The sequence below is a fragment of the Delphinus delphis genome, chromosome 17, assembly GCF_949987515.2.
Source record: "Delphinus delphis chromosome 17, mDelDel1.2, whole genome shotgun sequence".
Classification (NCBI taxonomy): Eukaryota; Metazoa; Chordata; class Mammalia; order Artiodactyla; family Delphinidae; genus Delphinus; species Delphinus delphis.
In genome coordinates, this window is record NC_082699.1 from 4,453,636 (window position 1) to 4,479,546 (window position 25,911).

Genomic DNA, 25,911 nt, shown 5'->3' on the forward strand with positions numbered 1-25,911 from the left:
TCCTCCCTAGCTTATCACTTTTGCCGTACTATGTTTAGGTCTGAAGTTGGTAATGTGAGGGGCTGTGAATTTAGTCCAGGTTGCTCTTTGCACCTGGAAAATATTGATGAAAAGGAGCCGAGAATTTAAATGCAATTTACATCTTCAGAAAATCAGTGGACTAGATTTTGTGTAGGTATGTGGAGAGCGTGGGTTACGTGTGGGTGTCTTTGTGTGAGCTATGGTAGGGAGTTACGTAGATGTGTTTGTGTGTCTGCATCTTCAGTAATGCTGAGGAAATTACAAAATTAAGATATTCTTAGGAATGAGGTCATGTTGATAAGGTTGGTGCAGAATTCCTGGTGTCATTTTGTGAGGTAAGGAAAGCCCTATCTTCCCTTAGCGTGCTCCACGGGACGATAAATTAGAATGACCCTATCAGGAATTGAGTCAGTCATACAGTAAAGATGGCAAACATCTTCTGAACGTGTTCACCTTGGAGGAGGAGTTGGACACACCGACATTTCAGAGTGGGGTTTACCGGGAACATCTCCTGTTAGCAGGAATGAGAGCTGTGTGTTTAAGCCACTACCCTCTCGTGCTTACTGCATACTTCATCCTCGATGACAAAGACTTGAAACTTTTTTCCTTCTTAAATGAAGGCAATTCATTGGTAATTATGCTAAAATTTTAACCATAAATATGGCTTTTTCTAAATCCTCCCTATATGAATGTCTTTTCATTGACATCAACTTCCTTGGTCACCTATGCCTGTTGGGTGTTATTTGTCTTTTTATTAATACAGCAAAGCAGAATCCTAAGAAAAAGAACCTTAGTGACGCCTCCAAGCCCCACCTGGACGCCGTGCTGGATCCCTTTGACACTCAGGAGGTATAGAAACTACCTTGTTTCCCAGCAGAGTGGTGACCCTCTGTATCTGCCCTCGGGGAGAACAGGCAAAGGCCAAATCCAACACTCCCCAGAATAAAATGCCTAAAGGAAACAAGAAGAACTGAAGACATAAAACCACCTGAATTTTTCGGGTCAAAGAGGTGGCCTTATAGAGGAGCCCAGAACACCGATAACCTTGGTGTGCAGCGACATCCCTGCACACCGTGAACACAGCACGTGCACGAGACACATCTTGTTTAACGCTCACATAGCCGTGAAGGAGGTACGGTTCTCTCCACCTTAAGATAAAGAAACTTGGATCAGAAGCTAAGTGGCTGTAAGAATCAGAGGGGAGAAAATACTTCCCAGTTAAATCATAATAACACAGATGCCAAGGAGACAAGACTGCTTGGCGTTTGTCTTCAAGTATGCAAAGGGTCGTTTTCCAGGGACAGGCCGTCAGCCATCCTCCCCTCCCCCAGAGTAGACATGTGTTATAATGCAATGTGAAGGATCTGGATTAGACTAGGAGGGCAGCTCACAACCATGAACTTCTCGACTCTGTCTACCCAGCAGATGGCTGCCAAGAACCATTCAAAAGCTAACTTGTGGGCTTCCCTGGTGGCACAGTGGTTAAGAATCTGCCTGCCAATGCAAGGGACACGGGTTCGAGCCCTGGTCCAGGAAGATCTCACATGCAGCAGAGCAACTAAGCCCGTGTGCCACAACTACTGAGCCTGTGTGCCACAACAACTGAAGCCCGCGCACCTAGAGCCTGTGCTCTGCAACAAGAGAAGCCACCGCAGTGAGAAGCCCGCGCGCCACAATGAAGAGTAGCCCCCGCTCGCCGCAACTAGAGAGAGCCCGTGCGCAGCAATGAAGAGTAGCCCCCACTCGCCGCAACTAGAGAAAGCCTGCATGCAGCAACGAAGACACAACACAGCCAAAAATAAATAAATAAATTTATTTTAAAAAAAGCTAACTTGTGGAGTCACATATCAAGGCGTCCCCTCGGCATCTCTGACCAGCATCGTAAGTTCCCAGGCTCCGCTGGTGGGTTGGATGGAGCACAGTGGAAGCATCTTGTCAGATCCACTGAGTGAAGGTGCAGGGGCAGCCGTGATGAGGGCCCTTCGTGGAAGGCAGACAGCACAGGCTCACGTTGCCATCATAGCTGTCTACGGCCAAGGGTGCACTTCAGCGCCTCCCAAGTTTCTTTGGTCCTGATTTTGATTCAGGGACATCTTACACAGCTCTCCCTCGTTGGGGGCCTCTTTGTCTCCTGGGGTTCAGTTTCAGACCTGAGGCCTCACGTCTACCACATCATTAGTTCTTACCAAAGGGATTATAACTTCTTACAGAATATTTCCGTTTTAAAACCTCTTCCCTTTTTGAAACTCACCTACGGGTGCTTAACACAAGAAGTAACTCCAAGGCTCTTGTCCTGGTAGCTATTAAAAACACAAACAAACCAAGACATCTGCACAGAAGAGTTAACTTGACAGTTCTGCTCCTGTTTCTGGAACACAATGACTTTTCACTGGAACACATGTCCTTCTTCACGTCATTCTAAATTTCTGTGGAAAAGAACCCATGAGCTTATTCTTTTATATTTATTTCTCAATTCCCTATGCAGTTTACTAGATTAAAAGACACAATAGTCTAGCTTCTTTGAATAATCCCTCATCCGTCCCCATTTGTTAGAACTGAATGACAAATATGACCATTCTTCCTTTGCTCTCTGCATTGATGTTCTGTCTCTAGAACAGCTGGTATTACCAGTTAGGTGAGAGGTGTTTGGGGCTGTTTGTCAACGTGGACAAAATCCCCTGCCCTGAGAAGTAACTTATTATGAAACCAGATCTCCCTAGAGTCAAACCTCTGGCTGGACGCTCTGGGGAAGCAGACGTGGAACTGCATGATACAGGTCAAGTGTAGAACAAGAGCTGAGGCCCTGAAGACCTCTCTCAGGGACTCGCTCTACAACTGGAGGGCTGGTGTCCACACAGCCCACACAGGAGATAGCCGTGGCAGAGGGGAAGGAACCTGACACTGAAGTACAGATTTGTGTTTTCATCCCCCATTCATGTGGGGCAAACATTTTCGTACCATGTGATGTGAGGAACTGGTGGGAACAGTTGTGTCTCATGGTCCACATTTCTACTCACACTCATTGGGCCTCTTCTCTTCTAACCTTCCCTTCCGGCAGCCGATAAGGAAGGTGGTGAGAAAAACTAATAATGTGACAGAATGTGGTAACCATTTACATATTGACAAGATGGAAGAGACCAATTGTGATCGCAAAGCCTCTTTATTGTCATCGTTTTTCAGAGCACAGACTTGAGCAAAGCCCACGCTGACTGAGCTGTGGGCATAAGACCCCTGAGGTCCATCACTGTTGATTTAGAGAAAGTAGAAAACTCTCCTGATACCGTGTAATACTCTAAACAGCGCTAATGTCCACTGAATCGCATAAGCCATTGTGTGCTTCCAGCTGGAAGCCAAAACTGATATGATGTAGGCTCTTGGTCCGTCTCATGAAAATGACTAATTATAAAGAAATAGAATTTGAGACTTTCCCCCCAGTTCAACTTAACACACTTTGATGAATCCCAGCGTGAACAGAAAATAGTGCTCAATGGTGAGCTTCAGTGATGAGTGAGCGCCCTCCAGCCTTGGAGGTCTGGACCAGAAGCCAGCACAGAAACAGATAAACCCACCCAGTGAGGTAGCCCCCGTGTTAGCGGCACGCTCAAGTTGGGTGCAGGGAAGGATTCTCGGTTGGAGTCATTAAGGAAGGTCTTCTGAGGTGAGATGCATCAGCAGAGTTTTAAACCACAACTGTAACTTTCCGTAGTGGAGAAAAGAGACAAGGTCATTCTAAGAAAAGGTAACATGAACGTGCAAAATGCGTTTCAGGCCAAGAGTGCTACATAGGCAAATACGCTTCTTATCAGAACGCAGGGCAGTTTCCTCATCTTTGTGTCTTTACATATGTAGTTTCCTTGGGTTTTTTTGGAAATGTTTGCATGTTCTGAATTTTTAAAATTCTGAAATCTTTTGCACATTCATGTTACCCATATATATAATGCTTGTATAACTATATATTATATATATATAAGGCATGTGTTTTGGCGTAACCTTGGAATTTTTAAGTAGTCAGATAAAATTATTATAAGGACTTCGACTTTCTGGTCAACTTTCTTCAAGCAAGAAGGCAACCTTTGTATTCAGTGATGTACAGGTGTTAAACGAGGCCCTGTGGCTCTGGTAACCCCTACCTTCGCCCCCGCCACTGTCCATGATAAACAGGGGCGCCACTGTCCCGCCACATAATACTGTGATGGGAAGACAAAATCGCCTTTTATTTCTGTTCCAGAATCAAATTTTCAAATGTGATTCAGGGAAGGAATGAATGAAATGGAACATAAAGGAAAATATACAAACCAATTTTACATAAATCAGTAAAAACTGTGGCAAAGCAGCTTAGGAATGTTGACCTACAGTCCACCTGATCAAGACACTTATAGCAGGAGAAAGCTTTGGATTCACAGGGAGGGAAAATATAACATAAATCCATATTATTTTTTTTATTTTTATTTTTTTAATTTTTATTTTATATTGGAGTATAGTTGATTAACAATTTTGTGTTAGTTTCAGGTGTACAGCGAAGTGATTCAGTTATATGTACACATGTATCTATTCTTTTTCAAATTATTTTCCCATTTAGATTATTACAGAGTATTGAGCAGAGTCCCCTGTGCTGTACAGCAAGTCCTTGTTGGTTATCTATTTTAAATATAGCCACGTGTACATGTCAATCCCAAACTGCCAATCTGTCCCTCCCCCCCATTACCCCAGTAACATAAGTTCACCCTCTAAGTCTGTGAGTCTGTTTCTGTTTTGTAAATAAGTTCATCTGTGTCACTTTTTTAAGATTCTGCACAGAAGTGATATTGTTACGCCACTCAAAAGTCAATTCTCGAGAGACAAGTGTTGGTAGGGGAAAGGTTGCTTTATTTTGGAGGCCAGCAACCAGGGGAAGGGCGGACTCCTGTCCAAAGGCCGACTCCCTGCCGCCACTCAAGGAGCAAGAGTTTTTATAGGCAGAGGGAGGGGGCTACACGCAGAAACAGCACAGGCAGCTCTGACAGGCATCTTGAAATTGGTCGTCGGTGGTCTGACCAGCGTCATCTCGATTGTTTTAGGTACAGGTAATCTTCAGTTCCAGGGTTGGTTTGTTTCCATTTCTCTGAGGCCAATTCTTGGAATTGTGACAGCTTCTGTCATGGCTACAGCCTGGTCATCATGTAGTTACCTTCTTCAGTATCTGTAAGACAGCTCCCAGGATATGGCTCAGAATATTATCCACAGCCCTTAAGGAGGAACTACAGGTCCTTGACTATGCTCAATGACTAAACTATTATTATTTGGTCTCCTAGGACTGTTTTCCTCTGTTTCTGCATTTTCTCACTTCTCTGATTAAACTTATTCTTTGGCTAATTTTCTTCCACAGACAAAAGGCAGGCGGAGGACATGGTGGGGGCGGCGGGGGGGGAAGAACAGGGTCTTGCTCCGTTTCAGTATCATATGATATTTGTCTTTCTCTGTCTGAGTTACTTTGCTTAGTATGATAATCTCCAGGTCCATCCATGTTGCTGCAAGTGGCATTATTTCGTTCTTTTTAATAACTGAGTAATATTCCATTGTATATATACATATTACATTTAGAAGTAATTAAAGTTCCAAGTGCTGTGAAGGAGAAATTGAAGCATGTTCAGAGAGTGACCAGGGTGTCAGGGGACTTGGGGGGTCATGGGACATGTGGCTGGGGACACTAGGACTTTTGGAAGGGAGGGGAGGAAAGTGGAAATCTCTAGGGACTCTGAGGTGTCTTCCAGTATTAGAAAGGCTGTGTAGAAAAGATGAATTGGATTTGTTCAATGTGACCCTCAGGGGATGGATCAGAAGCAAAGGTGATGCAGGAGGACCAGTTTCAGAAACTCTTTCCCTAACAGTGCCGGCCTGTTACTCAAGGACCCGATTTTGAGAACGTCATCACTATTCATAAGGAATGAGCACATCATGACCCAAAGAACAAGAAAGCCAGAGCAGTAATTAGATCAAAGACTATGTCACTTTACTTTCTTCGTAGTATCTATACCCTCTTGTCTTTTCTCTCCATAGGATAATTTGACTTCTTTTTCATGGTATTAAAGAACAAATACAAGTTTGTCAGAATAAAATGTGGTGACCATTCAGAGACAGCCTCTTTCACACCCAACGGGAAATGGCACTGGCTTTCAGGATTGCCAAGCCTGCTTTCATTCTCATACTCTTCCAAACACTTTTGGAAAATTAATATGCAATACTTAAGGTTACCACATTGGTGATTCTTATCAGGAAATTTTCTTCAAGCAGTGGGGTAATTTTATTTTGGATTCAATACGCTGTTTTTTTCTTCTTTTGTATAGCTTTGGCATTTTCAATAGTAAAAGTTTTTGAAAAAGGCATCAGGAGGGTTTACAAACACATACGTCCTAGAACTTGACTTGCATCATGCCCTTGGAGACATCCATCTGCTGAGGACCATTGAGCACATGGTGGAACTGACCAGGAAGGGTGTCTGTCGATTATCAAGGTGGAAAATCCCTTCTACACCTGTGTCTCACCTCCCTCTTCATAGTACAAGGCAGTGGAATGCTTTAACGAAGACGAAAATTGCAGTGACTCCTCAAAGGGAACCTTTAAGAATAAGGGCCAACCTGGGGCCCCAAGGGATAAGCCACTAAGGTAGTTGTTTCACGGACGTGCTTGCGCATGTATGGCGGTTGCGGAAGAGAAAAAACAGCCCTGGTGTTTGAAGGATGAGTTACCACTCCGGTCTTTCTTTTTCTCTGTGTTTCCTGTCTAGGTATTTCCACACGATATACTTAGGCATTCGAAGTCGACGGGGCGCAGAGAGTGGCCGGTGGAGGTTTTATTGGAAGATGGTCTACGAGTACGCAGACGTGAGCATGCTACACCTGCTCGCCACCTTCCTGGAGAGCGCGCCCCAGCTGGTGCTGCAGCTCTGCATCATCGTACAGACCCACAGCCTGCAGGCCCTCCAAGGTAAGGGCTTGCAGCTCACTTTCTGCGTTTGGGGAAAGGGGGTCGGCTCCTCTTCTCACAACCCGAGGACCGTTCCGTGACCCTTGGACGCAGGTCACGGTGCTCTGGGTTCTCGTCGGCCGCTTGACACCTGTATGTGTGAATGAGGCCTATTTTCTTCTTTGCCATCACTTATCGTGGGTAATTTACAGGAAGACTTTTTTGCCCTCAAGCTGCCCTCCGAGTAGGAAAAAAAAATCCGTATGATTTTACACTTGCTCAATATGAGAACAGAATCCACTGAAGCTTTCTGGCTTGTGCGATAACTTCCAAAAATTTGAAAAAAGACCTAGAGCCCTCTCTAATGTTGTATGTATATTAACTGTTACATATATTGTATACATTTATGTATAAACTTAAATATATAATACATATTTGAATATTAGGGTAATCGCCACCATTTCTTTTTGATATTAGGACACAAAAGGCGAGAGATAAAAGGAAACGATAAAGATGACCTTAATATTTTTACAAAGAAGGTCATATGGGAAAATGTTGTCAGTATTTAATAATGTATTGTTTATGTAGTACTAAGTTTTATAAAATGAATATTACAGTCAGATTCATATTTTGGGGTTTTGCCGTCCTGTTTGATCATCTCATCGGTAAGACGATTCCATTGATAACAGACCCGCCCCGACGTTTCCGTAGGACCTGCTGCTGAAATCTTTTCTAGAAGCAGATTAGACAGACCAGTGGGTAGACAGGTGACTACATGGCTGGGGGAGGATGGATAGGTAACATTTTCTGCATAGTTTCCTGGTAATTCGTCAATCCTGTAACGAAATAGATGTTGTTAAACAGGTAACGTTCTGTAATGTGCTCGTTTTGTTTCAGTCTCAGCAGAGCCTTGCTGTGACTTGCTGTACGTACTGGGCCATCCTCTGATCTGATCTGGTTGGTCTGGGGAATCTCTACAAGGTCCTCATAACTTTTTATAGCAAGGAGCACATAAGCCTGGGCTGGATACTTTACTAATTGGAGGGAGGCATAGTACAGGAAAAGAGAGATGGAGTGCTTGCTGGTAGCCAGTGGCCCACTGATTTATGAATTCCTGGCCCAACCCTGGTTCCACACGAGAATAGCTTCAGTCCAAGAAGTCTGAGAACGGAGTCAAAGAGGTCCATGGGGTGGGAGCCTCCCATGCTAGTAAGCAAAATGGAAGAAAGGGAAAATGGGTGTTAGCACAGAATCAGAGGAGAAAAGCCTGGGGGAGGCGAGCTTTATCCACCCCCCCCATGGGAATTATCCGTGGACGAGTCTCTTTAGACGTGAGACACCACACGCTGCAGAGGGAGGCTCCAGCTTTGCTTATCTCACTTCCTCGCTGTGAGACCTGGTACAAGTCACTTAACCTCTCTGGTCCCGGTTTCTCAAACTAAACTAGATGATCTCCAAACTCCTTGGCAGTGCTCTTCCACCACTGCATCCGTGAACGCTCAGTGAACTTACGGGGTCTGGCGTGTGCATCAGGAGGTGATCTGTATGTGAGGACACAAATTCAAAGTCAACATCAAACTGAATCTCTGTCAAATTCTCATCTCCAGAAGACCTTGGCACCCCCTTGGTATAGTTACACACCTGAGAACTCTCTGGAAGAGAAAACCCCAGGCACAAGTGAGGAGTGTGGCAAGCCACCTTCCTGGGTGGCCCGAGATTCCTGACGGTCTCTGCTAGTTTCCTAAAAGATCTGTAACATCACAGAGAAGTTTTTATCCTAAAGATGATGGAGATGGAGAAGGCAAGGAGAGGGAGGGTGTGAGAAAATGAGATCACCTTTTCCGTTTGAGAGCTTTATGTAAAGTTTTATAGAAAAAAAAATAGAGAAAAGACAATTCTTTGTCTTTATCAGATTATTCGTCCTAAACATAAGAATCAAAATATGTGTTTTTTGGAGTTGTGGCTCTTCCCGGATGCCTGGTGTCCCCAGCTTAGCGGCTAAGCTCACTGTTGCATCAGGTTTGCTACAGACTTTAGGAGCGGGACCTCGTCCTTGGCCAAGGCGAGCCTTGCTGTCAAAATCATAGAGCCATGGGGAAAATACGTCCTGTGTCACTCCCAAGGGGGTCAAAAGACAGTTGGATGCAAAGATCTCTAGGATTAACGCACGTCACTGAGCACAGGATGAGGAATCAGGCCACTGAGCTGATCTTACGGTTGCCACTGTTTAAGCAGGGAGATGGGCAGAAAGTTGCGTTACAAGGCCGAAGAGGGGAACTGCCTGACAGCAAACAACCACCACAAAACCTCCAGCAAACGAAGACCAGCTCAGGCAATGCCATCTCAATCCTCTTGCATTTTGAGGAGAAACTTATCTGCAGAGAGAGCTTCTAAATTCAACCCTCTGCTGACAGATGACCCCCCCCTTACAAATGAACCAGCTTATAAATTAAACTGATGTGCATTATAAGAACTGAGCCTTTCCTCTCTAGGAAAAGAAAAATGAATGTGATAGAACCGAGTCTGACACGTATTTTCACATATCTTTATGGTAAAAGATTCTTAAGATTTATATGTAAAAAAACAACTTTCTGCAATGCACGCACATAATCAAGGGCATGAAAGCTGTGAGGTCTATGCAAATAGCTCTGAATTTAAATCTTCAAAATATTTTTATTTCGCAGGTAAGAGTGGTCCTAAGTCTGCAAGTTATTTCCATAAATGACTATGTCTAAAATTATTATTTTTAGGACAGAAAGAAAAATGCTTTTTAAATCCAATTTCAACCATCTACTGCTCTCTGATGGACACTCTTTTAAAACCAATTAAAAAATCAAACAAGAAGAAGTACAACATTTAAAACTGATGCTGAAAATCTGTATTCCCTTGTGAAAGTTGGTGTAGCCCTAAAACCCTGTCGGCTGTGAAAACCCTTTCTCAGGGCTCCTTACTTATTGAATAATTAAGTCAGAGAGGCCTCGCTGTACTGGAGGCCAACAGGCTCAGTGGAGAGCTAAGTAAAGCATAATTGTTTCTCGGTTTGTCCTGTCCCAGGAAGGAGAATTCAGCTCCTGTTCTGAGACCAGGAATCAGGGCCGAGCAGAAACTTAAACATGAATATCCAGTTCCTTCCACTCCACACCGCCATCTTTGACAGAATTGCTGCCCTTCATTGAGTCTGGCATTTCCCTGGGAACATCTGTCTCTGGAGAGCAAGAAATACTCAGGGAGTCTCAACTGTACCCACACAAGTAAGACAGCACATGGAACGTGAGACAGTACAGCGGCCTGTGCTTAGAGCTCCCAGTTTACACTGCGCTCTGTTTCCAGTCCAATCCCATATCCCCACCTGGAGAGAGAGAGCGAGACAGCAAGGCAGGCGGGAAGGACAGAAGGAGGGGCAGAGAGATGTAGAAGGACTGCGTGTGGTAAGCAGAGCTGGGCAAAGCGCTCTTGCTGGTCTCCGGCCAGAGGATGCAGCCCTCTGTGTTAGAGATGTAAGATGCGGCCCAAGGCCTGTCAGTCCTATTTTCAAGCAACATCTCAAACCCATCCAGGACATTGGATTCTCTCTCTTATAGATGGCGCAAGCAAAGGTAGAAGGTTAACTACCTTCTACAGACCAAAGCTACCCCTCCTTATAAAAGGGCTGGCTGGGCTGGAGGGTCTCTGAAGTCACTTCTAGCTTCGTGATGCTCTGAACACTCGGTTTTGGGTGTGTAGACCAGCTGGCGGAGAGGGTACTGATTCGTGCACGTACAGGTGTCCACAGGCCCTGCCCAGCCGGCAGCGTTGCTCAGAGCCGCGCCACGGGGTGGAAGCCCGTGGGGGTGGAAGCTCCTCGGGGCAGCCCGGGATGCCGTGCGGGGTCACCGCGCACACACCGTGAGAGCTTCTCAGCCAGAACGTGTGCAGGACGGCCCAGGCTGCATGGCTCTGACGGCCAGGTGTGCACGCCCGCGCTGCCGGGCCTTCGTGTAGGAGCAGCGCTTCCTGGAAGGAACCGTCTAAACCAGAACAAATCGGGCTCTCACCAGGTGCACGTCGGTGCCTACCTGGCAGCACAATTGTCTCCACTTTTTCCAGATGGCTTTAGCTCTTCATTTCCAATTTCCACCTTTACTCGCCATTGTTGGAAACTCTCTTTTACACCCCCTGTGTATTTAAGCTGTGATGCGCAGAGTGAGTTAGGAACAATTGCTTTCCCACAGGCCGTGTGCCCGGGAAAGCTTTGCTGAGCAGGAAAAGACACCGACACCTACCTCGATTCCGATTTCTTCGTATCCAAAACCCCCATGGTTGCCCGTTTTGCCTACAGTTTATCCTGAACACTTCATGAACGGAAGAAAGCAAAGGGGGCTGGAAGAAGTTTCTAATTATTCTTTTCCTGTCTTGAATCCCACGAGACTACAGGGAAGTCAGAGGTTAAGGGGCTCTCCTTAAACAAACACGGTCCCCAGCCAATCACGGTAGGAGACACCTTGAGTGTGACAACTGCCTCCTTTGTCACATCCTGATGAGGACTTTTAGGACCTAAACCACTGGATTTCCAGTTGCCCCATTTTATGCTAAAGCAGGTGGAGCCACTCCCGGCTACCTTCCCGAGGCTGAGATTAGAGAAGGAACCCCTCAACCCCCAGGCCCAAGTCCTCTGTGCCGAGTTCCTGTCTCTGCACCCGGCTCCACCCGTGGATTTCTGCAGGGGAGGGAAAAGGCCGGGGAGGGAGTCAGCCTGTGAGTGGGGCTGTGTCCCGTCCCTTTTGATCTGTCTGTTTTTCCGTCGCTATTTTCGTTAAGTTCATTAACACATTTATCGAACGTCTATCGTGTGCATGATGGTGTGTGAAGGGCTGTAAAATCTGTCCTAAAAAAAATTCACTTTTTATTAAAAGTTTGTAATGTGACATTATAAAGAATGTGACAAAACATATTAGAAAGGCCTAACTCATCTGGGTGTATTTCAGAAGAGCTGTTCCGTCTTCTAGATGGGATGAGAGAAAACGAGAGCAGGTCTAGGTCCCCGTCCCACCCAGAGGGACCACACAGCCCCTGCTTGAGCCCGTTCTTCACTAGAGGGCAGTTCACGCTGCGTCACAGACACTACACGGAAGGCACATAGTGCCTTAGACCATGGAGACTGTGTCACATTAAATATATCCAAGCAGCCGAGTTTGCAACTGATACATCTCTCTGAAACGTCTGACCACAGATCTCAAGTGGTCACTCAGCACTGTCAAGCATCCGACATTGTTCCTCCTTGAAATTCACTCTCCTGCTACAAAACTCACTGTTTCCTTCCTTCTTCTGTGTCCTCACACTTCCATCTGCCTCCATCACTTCAAACCACTGCTTTCACTTCCTACGTCAGTGAGAAAACAGAAGCAGTGAAATAAGAACGGCTTTATTTTCCCACCGCTAACCCCACCTCCTTCTGCACCCATCACCTGGCTTCCCTCCATTTACTATGGGTAACCTGCGCCTGCTCTCATCTCTTGACCCCTCTTCTGCGCTGGATCCCGTGCCCTCTCACCTACATAAGCATCCTGTTCATGAAATTACCCTCTCTCTCTCCTGCATTATCAATTTCTCCTTTCTACTGGATCACTGCCATCGCACATAAACAAGCACACCGTGATAACTCTAATCTTTAGTTTTTAAAAAATTGTCCCTTATCACCTGCTACCATATTACCACAATTAATTATATTTTAGTGCGTATCGAGTTCTTTCATGTTTCGTATATGTTACATTAAAATAGAATTGAAATACGGGTACTATTTTGTAACCTCCCCCTTTTGGCAGTACATCATGAGTGTATGTCCGTGACGATGTACGTGATTCTACGTCATTTCTAACTACTGCGTCATTTACTAGCACAGGGATTCTCTTTTTCTTTTCCACTAATTCCATGTTTTTGAAATGATAAGTGATCATCTATAGTCACCATAATCAATAATCCTATTATAAACACATTAAGAAAATCTTTGCAGCCTTAGTTAAATACCTAAAGTGAAATGGGTGGATATGAGGACAAGCTTGCGGGCTTGAAGGCTTTTGATACTTAATGTCAAACTGGCAATTTTAAAGTACATTTCTGGAGAGTTCCGCAATGTCTCAACTTTCTGATCCAACTGCACAGGAAGTCAGTGAGGGCAATAAATGTGACAAGGACTGGCAATGGGACAAATCTTTTGAGATTTGGGAAAGAGCTCTTCATGGTGCCCATTGGAATAGGAAGGGCTTAATTCCAAGATGTGTCCTAGTTTCTTCCCTTGTTACTTCATTGTGCCCACCATATAAACTTTAGTAAATCTATTCAATTAAGCAGCAGCTCGTTTTTTTTTTTTTTTTTTTTTGTGGTACACGGGCCTCTCACTGTTGTGGCCTCTCCCGTTGCGGACGGAGCACAGGCTCCGGACGCGCAGACTCAGCAGCCATGGCTCACGGGCCCAGCCGCTCCGCGGCATGTGGGATCTTCCCGGACCGGGGCACGAACCCGCGTCCCCTGCATCGGCAGGCGGACTCTCAACCACTGCGCCACCAGGGAAGCCCAAGCAGCTCATTATTGATGAAACAAAATTTTAAGAACAGCTTCATCAAAGACTTTTAATTTGAACCAAAATTGTTAGGAAAGTAGACATAGGTTCCTCAAAACACATAACAAAAATCTGACCCAAGAAAACTTTTAAAGAGCGAAACCACACAAAAATGATAAAACAGCAGCCTTTACACTGGACAGTTGTGATTTCTTTTGGCTTTGTGGATATGTTAAATGTATTCAATAGTAGTTAACGTGAAGGCCCACTGGGTATTAAAAAAAACACAGCACGTCCTCCCTCCCTGGTGCTGACAAATTCTGTAGAGGCTGATGCGGGTGATGATGTCACAGCAAAGGCCGGCACGCATTACTTCCCGGCTGCATGGACCCTCTGCTCTGGGCCCATTACAAGCAGTTGGTGGGTATTCATTGAATAAAAGGAAGAATGAATGTCTGCTGGGTGACAAAGCCCTAGGCTAGGTGGACTTGATACAAAACCAAGTGGCGTAGCCCCTGCTCTCAGGGAATTCAACCTAAGGGAAAAGAAAGACCAAAAAATTGTTATTATTCAATGTGCTCTATACTGTTGGTGGCCATGTTAAGGCCCTTTGGTGACATAAAATGATCTCTTATAGAAAATGATACAGATCACAATAGCCAAAACATGGAAGCAGCCTAAAGGTCCATCAACAGATGAATGGATGAAGAAGATGTGGTACATATATACAACGGAATACTACTCAGCCATGAAAAAGAATGGAATAATGCCATTTGCAGCAACATGGACGCAACTAGAGATTACCATACTAAGTGAAGTAAGTCAGAAAGAGAAAGACAAATAACCGTATGATATCACTTATATAGGCACAAATGAACCTATCTACAGAACAGAAACAGACTCATAGACATAGAGAACAGACTTGGGTTGCCAAGGGGGAGCGGGGAGGGAGAAGGTTGGCCTGTGAGTTTGGGGTTGGTAGATGCGAAGGATTACATTTAGAATGGATAAACACCAAGGTCTTACTGTAGAGCACAGGGAACTATATCCAATCTCCTGTGATAAACCATAATGGAAAAGAATATAAAAAAGGAATGTATGTGTGTGTATAACTGAGTCACTTTGCTGTACAGCAGAGATTGTTGCAACATTGTAAATCAACTATACTTCAGTAAAGATAAAAAAGAAAGAAAGAAAATGATACACAGAAAGTAGAAATGCGGTGCTGTCTGACATCAGGGAATATTGGAAGAATCAGGGAAGTTTTCATGAAAAGAGCAGCCTTTGAGCTGGGTCACAACTGAAGCCTAACATTTTGTCATGTTCAGTAAAGAAAAGATAGCAACATATATACTTAAAAAATACACGTATTTTTCTGTACGTCTTACTTTTCAGCCTGTTTCTGCATCGTTCAGTATTTGGGGGTTATCAATAAGTCAATCAATAAAATAGTAAACTACCAGTCTGCTTGACCAATACATATATGGAGTTGAATTTTAAAGACTCATCATCATCAACATCTTTGTAAGGAGAGGCTCACACACCCAACAGGGCATGTTGGCCACACTGCTCCTCTCTATTGAAAAGTATTGGCAGAATAAACGATGGGTGTCATGAGGGTAATGATATTATTGATCCCTTTATTTCACATTCAATAGCCTCTGAGTCATGGTACCACTCCAAGTTATACTTAGAAGAACAGAGAGAAGCTTCATTTGCTGATCATTGATTCAAGTGCTTGAAATCAACTCTGTGTGGTAGCAGCCCCCAGCACAGCTGTGAATAGTTTTGAATTTGAATCATTTTGAACATAATATGAAATAAGGGCGTGACTATTTTTAGGTCCTACTTAATTATCTCCAATAATCAAGCATAAATCTTGGTATTTTTCCACTCAGTGTTCCTTCTCTCTCCCTCTCCTTCTCAGTGAGATGTGAGTGAGCAAGGGTGCGTGCTTGTTCAGGCCCTGGGTGATAGACTGGATGGGGTGAGGGTAGCTGGTGAACAGATGCGAACAATTGCACACGCCTGGCTTGGGAGAGCAGCAACTTGGCGGAAAGTTGCGGAGAGGTTGGTGCAACAGAGAAGCAAACAGACATAAGGGCTGTCTGCAGTGAATGATGTCCCCAAACACTCACTGTTCCTTCGCCTTTCTTGTGGCTTCCTTGTTTGCCAACCTCCAACCTCCCCAAATATTTCAGTAATTTTTCAGCACTTTGTACCTGCAAGGCGTCAACTTAAAAAAAAAAAAATGTACAACGTAGGAGTTGTGAGTTTAAGTTTTATTCAGGGTGATAAATAAATTTAGATAATTTAGCTCCGAGGAAACTCTTCCAAAGAGGTAGGAAAGGAACCAGGGTGGATATGATTTTTAGCTGGGAATGCGTGTAGTCCAGCATACATCCTGGTAAAATGGTACTTCTGGTCTTGAAGAACAGACATCTCAAGTTAATGATTTCAGTGCTTTTCTATGTATAGAAGATGCAAGAATCTGGGTTCATTAAAATTCTTTCTGAGATACACATCTAACTATCTAGGGGACTGTTTTTCCGAAGCACAGAGTGTCTCATCCTGACTTCACCCTGAATCTCTCCCAGGATGCACTGTCCCTCAGCTCTGCGGTGACTAACGACTGAATCCCTGTAGAGCTGGGTGATGAGCAACGCTCTTCGGGCATTTTCGTTTGTTTACAAAGGAAACAGCAGCCCACTCACCTGACCTTTACCCCAAACTCAGAGCAGATATTTACTTTGAATACTGATGTACTGTAATTGTTATTTCTAAAAACTAAAAATAACTACCGTGAATAGTAACCCAAATCCTTGCTGAACACAGTCAAAGTGAGGTCAACTTAATAAAAAATTCAAAAGTGGCTTAATATGGTATTTTCCTAAATAACTTTTTTTTTTTTTCCTAGGAAGCCACAGACACAGTTACACGATCAGGATTTTCTGACCCAATTCTGATTGGGTGGGTGAATGAGGGAAGCGCCCACAACCGATGAAATAGTTTTCACTATGAAACCTCTTCTCTAGGACACACTTGTGCCGTCACAGAGCATACAGTTGAGTCTAGAAATCTTTTACATTCATTGGGCAGCTTGGGGTTAAACTGGGTTTTGAAGCAGTCCTTAGACATGGAGGCTAATATTTTCTTGATGACTCGGCAGGAATAAAAAACTGGGATCATTTCCTGTTGACTGATTTAAGAAAGGCCTTTTTGTCACCGTACTGCTCGCTCATGCATGGGAGCCTATATGTATGCAATCGGGAAAGATGAGATCCCATCACACTGAGCCAGATGCAAGCAGGAGCAAAAGAGAGCAACTGATGCAATTGGTGTGTAAGCATTCCTTAGTATAAAACCACATGGCGATGCACTCCCCGAAACTCACAAAGAGCTTCTGATTGCGGAAGGACAGGCCTGCTGAGAGCTGCCTGTGGAAGGTTTCGTCAGCACCTTCATTGTGATTCTAAATTTCCACAGCTTTCCACTCAGCTGTAGAAAAAGTCCAGGGAGTCCGTGAAGCTAAGGAGACTCCAAACCTCCGAAACTTTTCAAACATCCATAATTTTATCAGCTCACACACCTGGACCGTTTTATAGGGCGTGAAGTTCTCCAGGGTAGCGTTGAAGTGTAGACCTTTCCAGTGTGTAGGCTTCCGTGAAGGCAGGTACCACCAGATTTTTGTTAGCTGAAACATTGAGTTAAAATTCAAATTAAAAAAAAGCTGAAACACATCTGCTAGTATGTAAAAAGGCAATAGATATTTTTAACATAGACTTTTGGGAGAAATGACTGAGTAAATAAATGCATAGGTTTTTAAATTCACAGATTTTTAAAACTCAATGCAGATAAGTGAAGAAGCTATTAAAGAAAAGCATTTGAAAAAAGTTTCATTTTTTAAATGGTTTGTGAGCCCAGAAGAAGACATTTTTTCCAAATTTAAAGATGCTATAGGGAATTTTGTGAAAGAGAGGGTACTGGATCTTAAAGAATGAGAGAAATGATTTTGAACGTAGAAATGTTTGGGAGGCAGGTCTGCTGGGCCCTGAGGAGAAAGTCAGAGCGCGAGGTGCATGTGCTGTAACACTACCAACTCCCAGAAGTAGGAGGGGAATGATTTGAACTTGATCTTGAAGCTTGAGGGTCCTGAACATCTTTGTCCATATAAGGTCCAGCAACACATCGCTCAGTAATGGAATACAATGTCTTCATTAAGACCTGAAAAAAAATCATCATTCTTTATTACATTATTTACTGGACAAACATTTGTTGAGTCCCTATCCATGGCAGGCACTGATTTGAATGCTAGAAGAATGATGACCAAGACCAGTCAGTGAAGCAGAGGAAGTAAGAGAGAAGTGGGATAATCAGAAGAGCACGGTGATATGGTGGCCAAGGCGGTTATTTCAAAAGAGATGCTCATGAGGGACCGGCCAAGACGAGAGCTGAATAGTCTATTAGACTCTATTAGTCTATTAGGCAATGATGACATCTCTGTCATCAGGATCAAGCTTAGGAAAGAAGTAAAGATTGCAAATTAGAGGAGAAAAAATCATGGCAGCAAGGTAGAACTTCTAGACTATAGAAGGAAGAAGAAAATCAGTGAAGTGGCTAAGAGGACAAGTTTCAGGAAAGAGATGTAAATGTAAGGCATAAACCGAGTGGTGAACGGTAGGCTTGAGAAGCAGAGCAAAAACAAAATCCTTATCTGATCCAGTTCCTGCTCTCCTACCCTAGTAGTTAACAAAGGTTAGTGTGAGTTAACAAAGGTGACACTACCAGTAGCAGGTGGAGCTGGGACCAGAGCCCAGGGTTCAGGGCTCCTCTCATGGATAAAGGACCCCAACGTGGAGACATTCCATCATGACTGATCTTTTATGTTTTCACTCACCTTGTAGCCTTCAGTGTGTTCCTTAACCACACTGAGAATTTGCTTCTCTGATTGAAAAAGAATTTCCTGATCTAAGTCGCCACGTTGTGTTAGAATCACATAAACAATGAAAAGGACCTTAACCTCCTGTCTGGCACTTGGGGGTGTCAACTGGTCCACGTGGGCCCTCTTCTCCCTTCCTTCCTTCCTGTCTCACATGGAGAAGGGGAAGGGCACCCGTAGCGTGTTTCTAAATTTGCCATGAAATGAGGTTTCAAAATTCACATTTTCTTTCTCTTTTAAATGGATGTAAACCCATTTGAATTCATTTTCCCTAACCTTGGAATTAAATCCGAGCCTGCTCTCCCCCTGAGCGCTCTCTGTGGCCTCGGTCACTTCTGCCCTGCACGGCCAGTGCCCACTGCCCGTGTTGTCAACTTGACTCTTAACCTCAGAGGTGTCCCAGTAGGGTTTTGAAACCTCAGGGATCTTCCAGCAAATGCCACTTAGACTGTGATCTGTCCACTGACCTATGTTTTTAGCGTGAAGTACTTTCAGCCTTGACGTTTTTTGAAAGAATATACATTTATGAGGAAAACAAATGTACATTTTCTAAGCACATCGTCTCCACGCCATCTTTTTTCCACAAGCTCATTAGCATTCATATTGTAAGTTTTGAGATATTTTCTACAATCTAAAAAAGTATAAGATTCCTATAATTGGTGGTCATATTTTCTTCATTTTTTAATAGACTTTATTTTTTAAAGCAGTTTTAGGTTCACAGCAAAATTGAGGGGAAGGCACAGAGGTTTCCCATATAGTCCCTGCCTCCACAGAGGCATGGCTTTCCCCAGCATCAGCATCTCCACCAGACGGTACATTTGTTACCAGGGATTAACCTATATTGACACATCATTATCACTCGAAATCCATAGTTTACGTGGGGTTCGCTCTTGGTGTTGTACACTCTGTGGGTTTGGGCAAATGTATAATGACCTATATCCATCATTATAATATCATACAGAGTATTTTCACTGCCCTAAAAATCCTACGTTCTCCTCTTGTTCATCCCTCCCTCCCCGCAATCCCTGGCAGCCGCTGATCTTTTTACTGTCTCCATAGCTTTTCCCTTTGCAGGATGTCATATAGCTGGAATCACAGTCTGGAGGCTTTTCAGATAGGCTCTTTCACTTAAGTCATATGCATTTTTTAAAATCAGGTCTTTATTCAAAATCAGCCGTCCCAAATCATTTCACCTCTCCGTAATAAGCAAATTTAAGGTTGTGCAGCAGCCTTCTTTTGCTCTTTCTTTTCTGTGGGCTTCTTTTCAGCTGCTGGTTTCTTGGTCACTGCAGCCTTTTTTCCCACCAGAGGCTTCTTCTGCTTCTTAATGCCAACAGCCTCCTTTCCTTTCTTCCCCACCACAGGCTCTTGCCTGGAAGCCCCTTCTCATCTGATCTAGCTTCTAGTGCTGTTCCTGCCCTATCCATCCGGATTTTGTGGTACTTGGCCTGGCGAAGAACGGCGCTCCGGCGCGTGGTCTTTGCATGTGGGTTTAGCTTCAGCGTGATTCTCAGGCTTTTCATTGGACTTCTCTGCGGGACTCTGATGCATCCTCTCGCGTGCTGCCCGGAGAGCTCTTTGGATCTCTGGGCTTTTCAAGATGCTGCTAAGGTCTGTACTGAGTGTCATGTGCGTGGGGAGGTTGTAGCTGCTCTTGAGGGGAGCAGCTTTACGCCAAGTACCGTGCAGCTCCTCTAACTTGCGGAAAAGCACTTTCAGTCCAAATGCAGGAGCGTCGCACATGCCCCCCAGGAGCCAGTTTCAAAAGGTTCGGTTTGCTCACATTAGGCAGAGTAATTCCAGGGATGTTTCTGAAGGCCTTGATGACGCACCCATTACAGATGATGCAGGGTCCCCTGCGCTGGATACGACGACGGTTTCTCATTTTGCCTTTGCCAGGTCTCATTTGCTGGGAGGCGTAGACCTTTTGGGTATCATTCCAGGCTTTAAGTTTCTTCAGAAGGAAAACAACCTCCTTGGTCTTCTTGTAGCCTTCATCTTTATCCTCAGCCACCAAAGGAAGTTCAGGAACTTCCTCAATACGATGACCTTTAGACACGTTAGCACTGCTAACGCCGGGGCAGCCAGTGCAGAGCAGATGGCATATCCCTTCGGTGTTGTATTCACTCTGCGGCGCCAGCGGCGCCAGGTCTTGGTTGGCGCAAACATGTGGCCCCCAGGACACATATTTCCAAGAGCACCCTGGCCAGAGTGGTGAGCCCTGCCACCTGGAACCCTGGGAGTTCGAGCCACAGCTCTGCCAGTACCCAAGACTCAGCACTGGTTTGATGACCTGCTAATCCACTGACAGCATGGGGCTGTGTGTTGTTTTTGCACAAGTTGGTGTGAACAAAGTTCAGAATATCTGGTCGAGTGGGAGCCTTGAACACAGCAGGCAAAGTGACATTTTTGCCGGATGACTCCCCCTTTTCGGAGTACACTGATATCAGTGGACGAGCACACGCCAGGCAGGGAGATTAGAAGGCCATGCTCCTCTCACCCTGGCGGCTCCCACAGGAAAATAAGTCATATGCGTTTAAGGTCCCTCCATGTCTCTTCATGGCTTGTGAGCTCATCTCTTTCTGCGCTGAACAGTATTCCACTGTCTGGATGGACCACAGTTTATTCATCCATTCACCTACTGAAGGACATCTTGGTTGCTTCCAAGTTTTGGCAACTACGAATAAAGCTGCTGTAAACGTTTGTGTGCAGGTTTTTGTGTGGACATAAGTCTTTCAATTCCTTTAGGAAAATATCAAGGATTATATGATTAAAGTATGTTTAGTTTTGTAAGAAACCACCAAACTGTCTTCCAGGGCGGCTGTACCGTCTCGCATTCCCACCAGCAATGAATGACAATTCCTCGCCAGCATTTGATGTTATCAGTGTTTTGGATTTGGGCCATTTTAGTAGGTGTATAGTGGTATCTCACTGCTGGTTTAGTTTGCATTTCTTGATGACATATGATCCGGAGTATCTTTTTATATGCTTTTTTGCCATCTGTATTTCTTCTTTGGTGAGGTGTCTGTTAAGGTCTTCCACCCATTTTTTGAGTTGGGTTGTTGTATTTTTTTATTGTTGAGTTTTAAGGGTTCTTTGTATATTTTGAATAATAATCCTTTATCAGTTGTCTTTTGCAAATACTTTCTCTCATTCTGTGGCTTGTCATTTTGTTTTCTTTTTTTTTTTTTTTTTTTTTTTTTTGCGGTACGCGGGCCTCTCACTGTTGTGGCCTCTCCCGTTGCTCCGGACGCACAGGCTCGGTGGCCATGGCTCACGGGCCCAGCCGCTCCACGGCATGTGGGATCTTCCCGGACCGGGACACGAACCCGTGTCCCCTGCATCGTCAGGCGGACTCTCAACCACTGAGCCACCAGGGCAGCCCTCATTTTGTTCTCTTGATGGTGTTTTGTACAGAGCAGGAGTTTTTCATTTTAATGAAATTCAGCTTATCCATTATTTATTCTATGGCTCATGCCTTTGGTGTTGCTTCTAAAAAGTCATCACTATACTCAAGGTCATCTAAATTCTCTCCTATGTTATCTGCTAAGGGTTTTATAGTGTTGCATTTTGCATTTAGTGTGATCCATTTTAAGTTACGTTTTATGAAGTTTATACGGTTTGTGTCTAGATTCCATTTTTGTTGCACGTGGATGTCTAGTTGTTCCAGGACTACTTGTTGGAAAGACTATCTTTTCTCTGTTGCCTTTGCTCCTTTGTCAAACATCAATTGACTGCATTTATATGGGCCTATTCTAGACCCTCCATTCTGTTCTATTGATCTGTTTGTCAGTTTTTCACCAGTATCACACTTCTTGATTACTGGGGCTTTATAGAAAATCTTGAAGTTGGGTAGGGTCAGTCCTCCAACTTTGTTCTTCTCCTTCAGTATTACATTGGTTGTACTGGGTCTTTTGCCTCTCCACATGAACTTTAGAATTAGTTTATCAATATCCACAAAATTACTTGCTGGGATTTTGATTGGGATTGAATTGAATCTAGAGATCAAGTGGGGAAGAACTGACATCTTGCCAATATTGGGTCTTCTTTTTTTTCTTCCATGAACACGGCATACCTTTCCATTTATTTAGTTCTTTGATTTCTTTCATTAGAGTTTTATAGCTTTCTTCATATAGATATTGTACATATTTTGTTAGATGTGTACCTTACTATTTCATTTTGGGGGGTGCTAATGCAAATGGTATTTAAGGTAAAGGGCATGACAGACTGCTTCTCAAGTTATAACACAATATTTGAAAGTCATAATGCCTAATGACAATGACACTTGTCCCCAACCTCCACCACCACCCAGAGGATGAGAGAGAGATGCAGGCTGCCTCCTCAAGGAACAGAATGGAGAGAGAGTTCAGATTCAACAGACTGTGTTGTGATCTTGGCTCCACCACCTAATAACTTTGAGCTGCGGCTCATTTTGCTACTTGTCTGCATCTATTTCTTCATCAGAGGAGTGGGGAAAGCAATCCCTACCTCATGAGAAAGGCACCTGGAAGAATTTGCTGAGACATTGTGAAGGACAAATGCCCTGAATCAGACCCAGTATATGGCAGGTACTCAAGAAGCATCCTCTTACATCACATGGGGAATAGTTAACTCTGATGTCTTGGTACAAACAATGAGAAAACAGATCATTTATAACTAAGCTATCAACCTTACCACCAAGACTGTACTACCAATTCAGGGAATTAGGAATACTACATCACTGCTTCTTCCTGGAAGGAAGGAAGGAAGGAAGGAAGGAAGGAAGGAAGGAAAGAAGGAAGGAAGGAAGGAAGGAAGGAAAGAAGGAAGGAAGGAAGGAAGGAAGGATTGAAAAAGTCAACAAACTGAAATATCAAAAGTCAAAGAAAAACACCAGAACTCCATAAGTTCATTGCGCCTCCATGCCCCAGTGGTGCCTCAATTCTCCACTTACTTGATGCTTGTCAGGATGTCTAATGCTTTGCCTGCATCTAGTGAATACAGGGGGGGAAATGTGAAACAGTAATCTGATATTATCAGACCCCAGAAAGGTACTTCTGGAAATACTAATTGGATTTTCTTCAGCCTATTTTTAATTTAGTGCATTCTAGGAGAAGATCTCACCTCTCCTAACACTTATAAAGAGAATTTGTGAGCGAGATTGTGCACAAGTAATACCTATTGAATGCTCCAGGCAACGTGTTGCCATGGTACCAATCAGCTTTCATCTTCATCCGGGAATAGAAATTGAAACTGACAATGTTTGAGTGTAACTGTTTTTGTTGGTCCCCGTAAGCAGTGTGAGGGCTTGAAAAGGGAGGAGGTCTAGTTTTGTTGCTGTTTTCTGGTTTCAAAACAATACTACATTAAAATGAGTACAGGGGCTTCCCTGGTAGTGCAGTAGCTGAGAGTCCGCCTGCCAACTCAGGGGACACGGGTTTGTGCCCTGGTCCGGGAAGATCCCACATGCCGCGGAGCACTGGGCCCATGAGCCATGGACACTGAGCCTGTGCATCCGGAGCCTGTGCTCTGCGACAGGAGAGGCCACAACAGTGAGAGGCCCGCGTACCGCAACAACAACAACAAAAGAATTGAGGACAGTCTTAGAGACCTATGGCACAACATTAAATACACCAACATTCGAATTATAGGGGTCCCAGAGGAAGAAGAGAAAAAAAAATGGGACTGGGAAAATATTTGAAGAGATTATAGTTGAAAACTTCCCTAATATGGGAAAGGAAATAGTCAATCAAGTTCAGGAAGCACAGAGAATCCCATACAGGATAAATCCAAGGAGAAACATGCTAAGACACATATTAATCAAACTATCAAAAATTAAATCCAAAGAAAAAATATTAAAAGCAACAAGTGAAAAACAACAAGTAACATACAAGGGAATCCCCATAAGGTTAACAGCTGATCTTTCAGCAGAAACTGCAAGCCAGGAGAGAGTGGCAGGACATATTTAAAGTGATGAAAGGGAAAAACCTACAACCAAGAATCCTCTACCCAGAAAGAATCTCATTCAGATTCAACAGAGAAATTAAAACCTTTACAGACAAGCAGAAGCTAAGAGAATTCAGCACCACCAAACCAGCTTTACAACAAGTGCTAAAGGAACTTCTCTAGGCAGGAAACACAAGAGAAGGAAAAGACCTACAATAACAAACCCAAAACAATTAAGAAAATGGTAGTAGGGACATACATATCAATAATTACCTTAAATGTAAATGGATTAAACACTCCAAGCAAAAGACATACACTGGCTGAATGAAAAACAAGACCCGTATATATGCTGTCTACAAGAGACCCACTTCAGACCTAGGCACACATACAGACTGAAAGTGAGGGGATGGAAAAAGATATTCCATGCAAATGGAAATCAAAAGAAAGCTGGAGTAGCAATTCTCATATCAGACAAAATAGACTTTAAAATAAAGACTATTATAAGAGACAAAGAAGGACACTACATAATGATCAAGGGATCAATCCAAGAAGAAGATATAACAGTTGTAAATATTTATGCACCAACATAGGAGCACCTGAATACATAAGGCAAATGCTAACAGCCATAAAAGGGGAAATTGACAGTAACACAATAATAGTAGGGGGCTTTAACACTCCACTTTCACCAATGGACAGACATCCAAAATGAAAATAAATAAGGAAACACAAGCTTTAAATGATACATTAAACAAGATGGACTTAATTGATATTTATAGGACATTCCATCACAAAACAACAGAATACACTTTCTTCTCAAGTGCTCATGGAACACTCTCCAGGATAGATCATATCTTGGGTCACAAATCAAGCCTTGGTAAATTTAAGAAAATTGAAATCATATCAAGTATCTTTTCTGACCACAACACTATGAGACTAGATATCAATTACAGGAAAAAAATCTGTAAAAAATACAAACACATGGAGGCTAAACAATACACTACTTAATAACCAAGAGATCACTGAAGAAATCAAAGGGGAAATCAAAAACAACCTAGAAACAAATGACAATGAAAACACAATGACCCAAAACCTATGGGATGCAGCAAAAGCAGTTCTAAGAGGCAAGTTTATAGCTATACAAGCGTACCTTAAGAAACAAGAAACATCTCAAATAGACAACCTAACCTTACACCTAAAGCAATTAGAGAAAGAAGAACAAAAAACTCCAAAGTTAGCAGAAGGAAAGAAATCATAAAGATCAGATCAGAAATAAATGAAAAAGAAAGGAAGGAAACAATAGCAAAGATCAATAAAACTAAAAGCTGGTTCTCTGAGAAGATAAACAAAGTTGATAAATCATTAGCCAGACTCATCAAGAAAAAAAGGGAGAAGTCTTAAATCAATAGAATTAGAAATGAAAAGGGAGAGTAACAACTGACACTGCAGAAATACAAAGGATCATGAAAGATTACCACAAGCAACTATATGCCAATAAAATGGACAACCTGGAAGAAATGGACAGATTCTTAGAAAAGCACAACATTCCAAG

The 25,911-nt window shown here is 43.5% G+C and overlaps 1 protein-coding gene and 1 pseudogene across 1 annotated transcript in view; one reads left to right on the top strand and one right to left on the bottom strand.

Annotated features, from left to right (window-relative positions):
• Positions 1-25,911, top strand: part of XKR4 (XK related 4) — a 319,153-nt gene that overhangs the window by 208,341 nt on the left and 84,901 nt on the right. Inside the window, exon 2 of the mRNA XM_060035146.1 lies at positions 6,785-6,984. Coding sequence (XP_059891129.1) covers positions 6,785-6,984 — 200 coding nt within the window. The remainder of the gene's footprint in view (positions 1-6,784; positions 6,985-25,911) is intronic.
• LOC138413867 (large ribosomal subunit protein uL4 pseudogene) lies at positions 19,650-20,908 on the bottom strand (annotated as a pseudogene).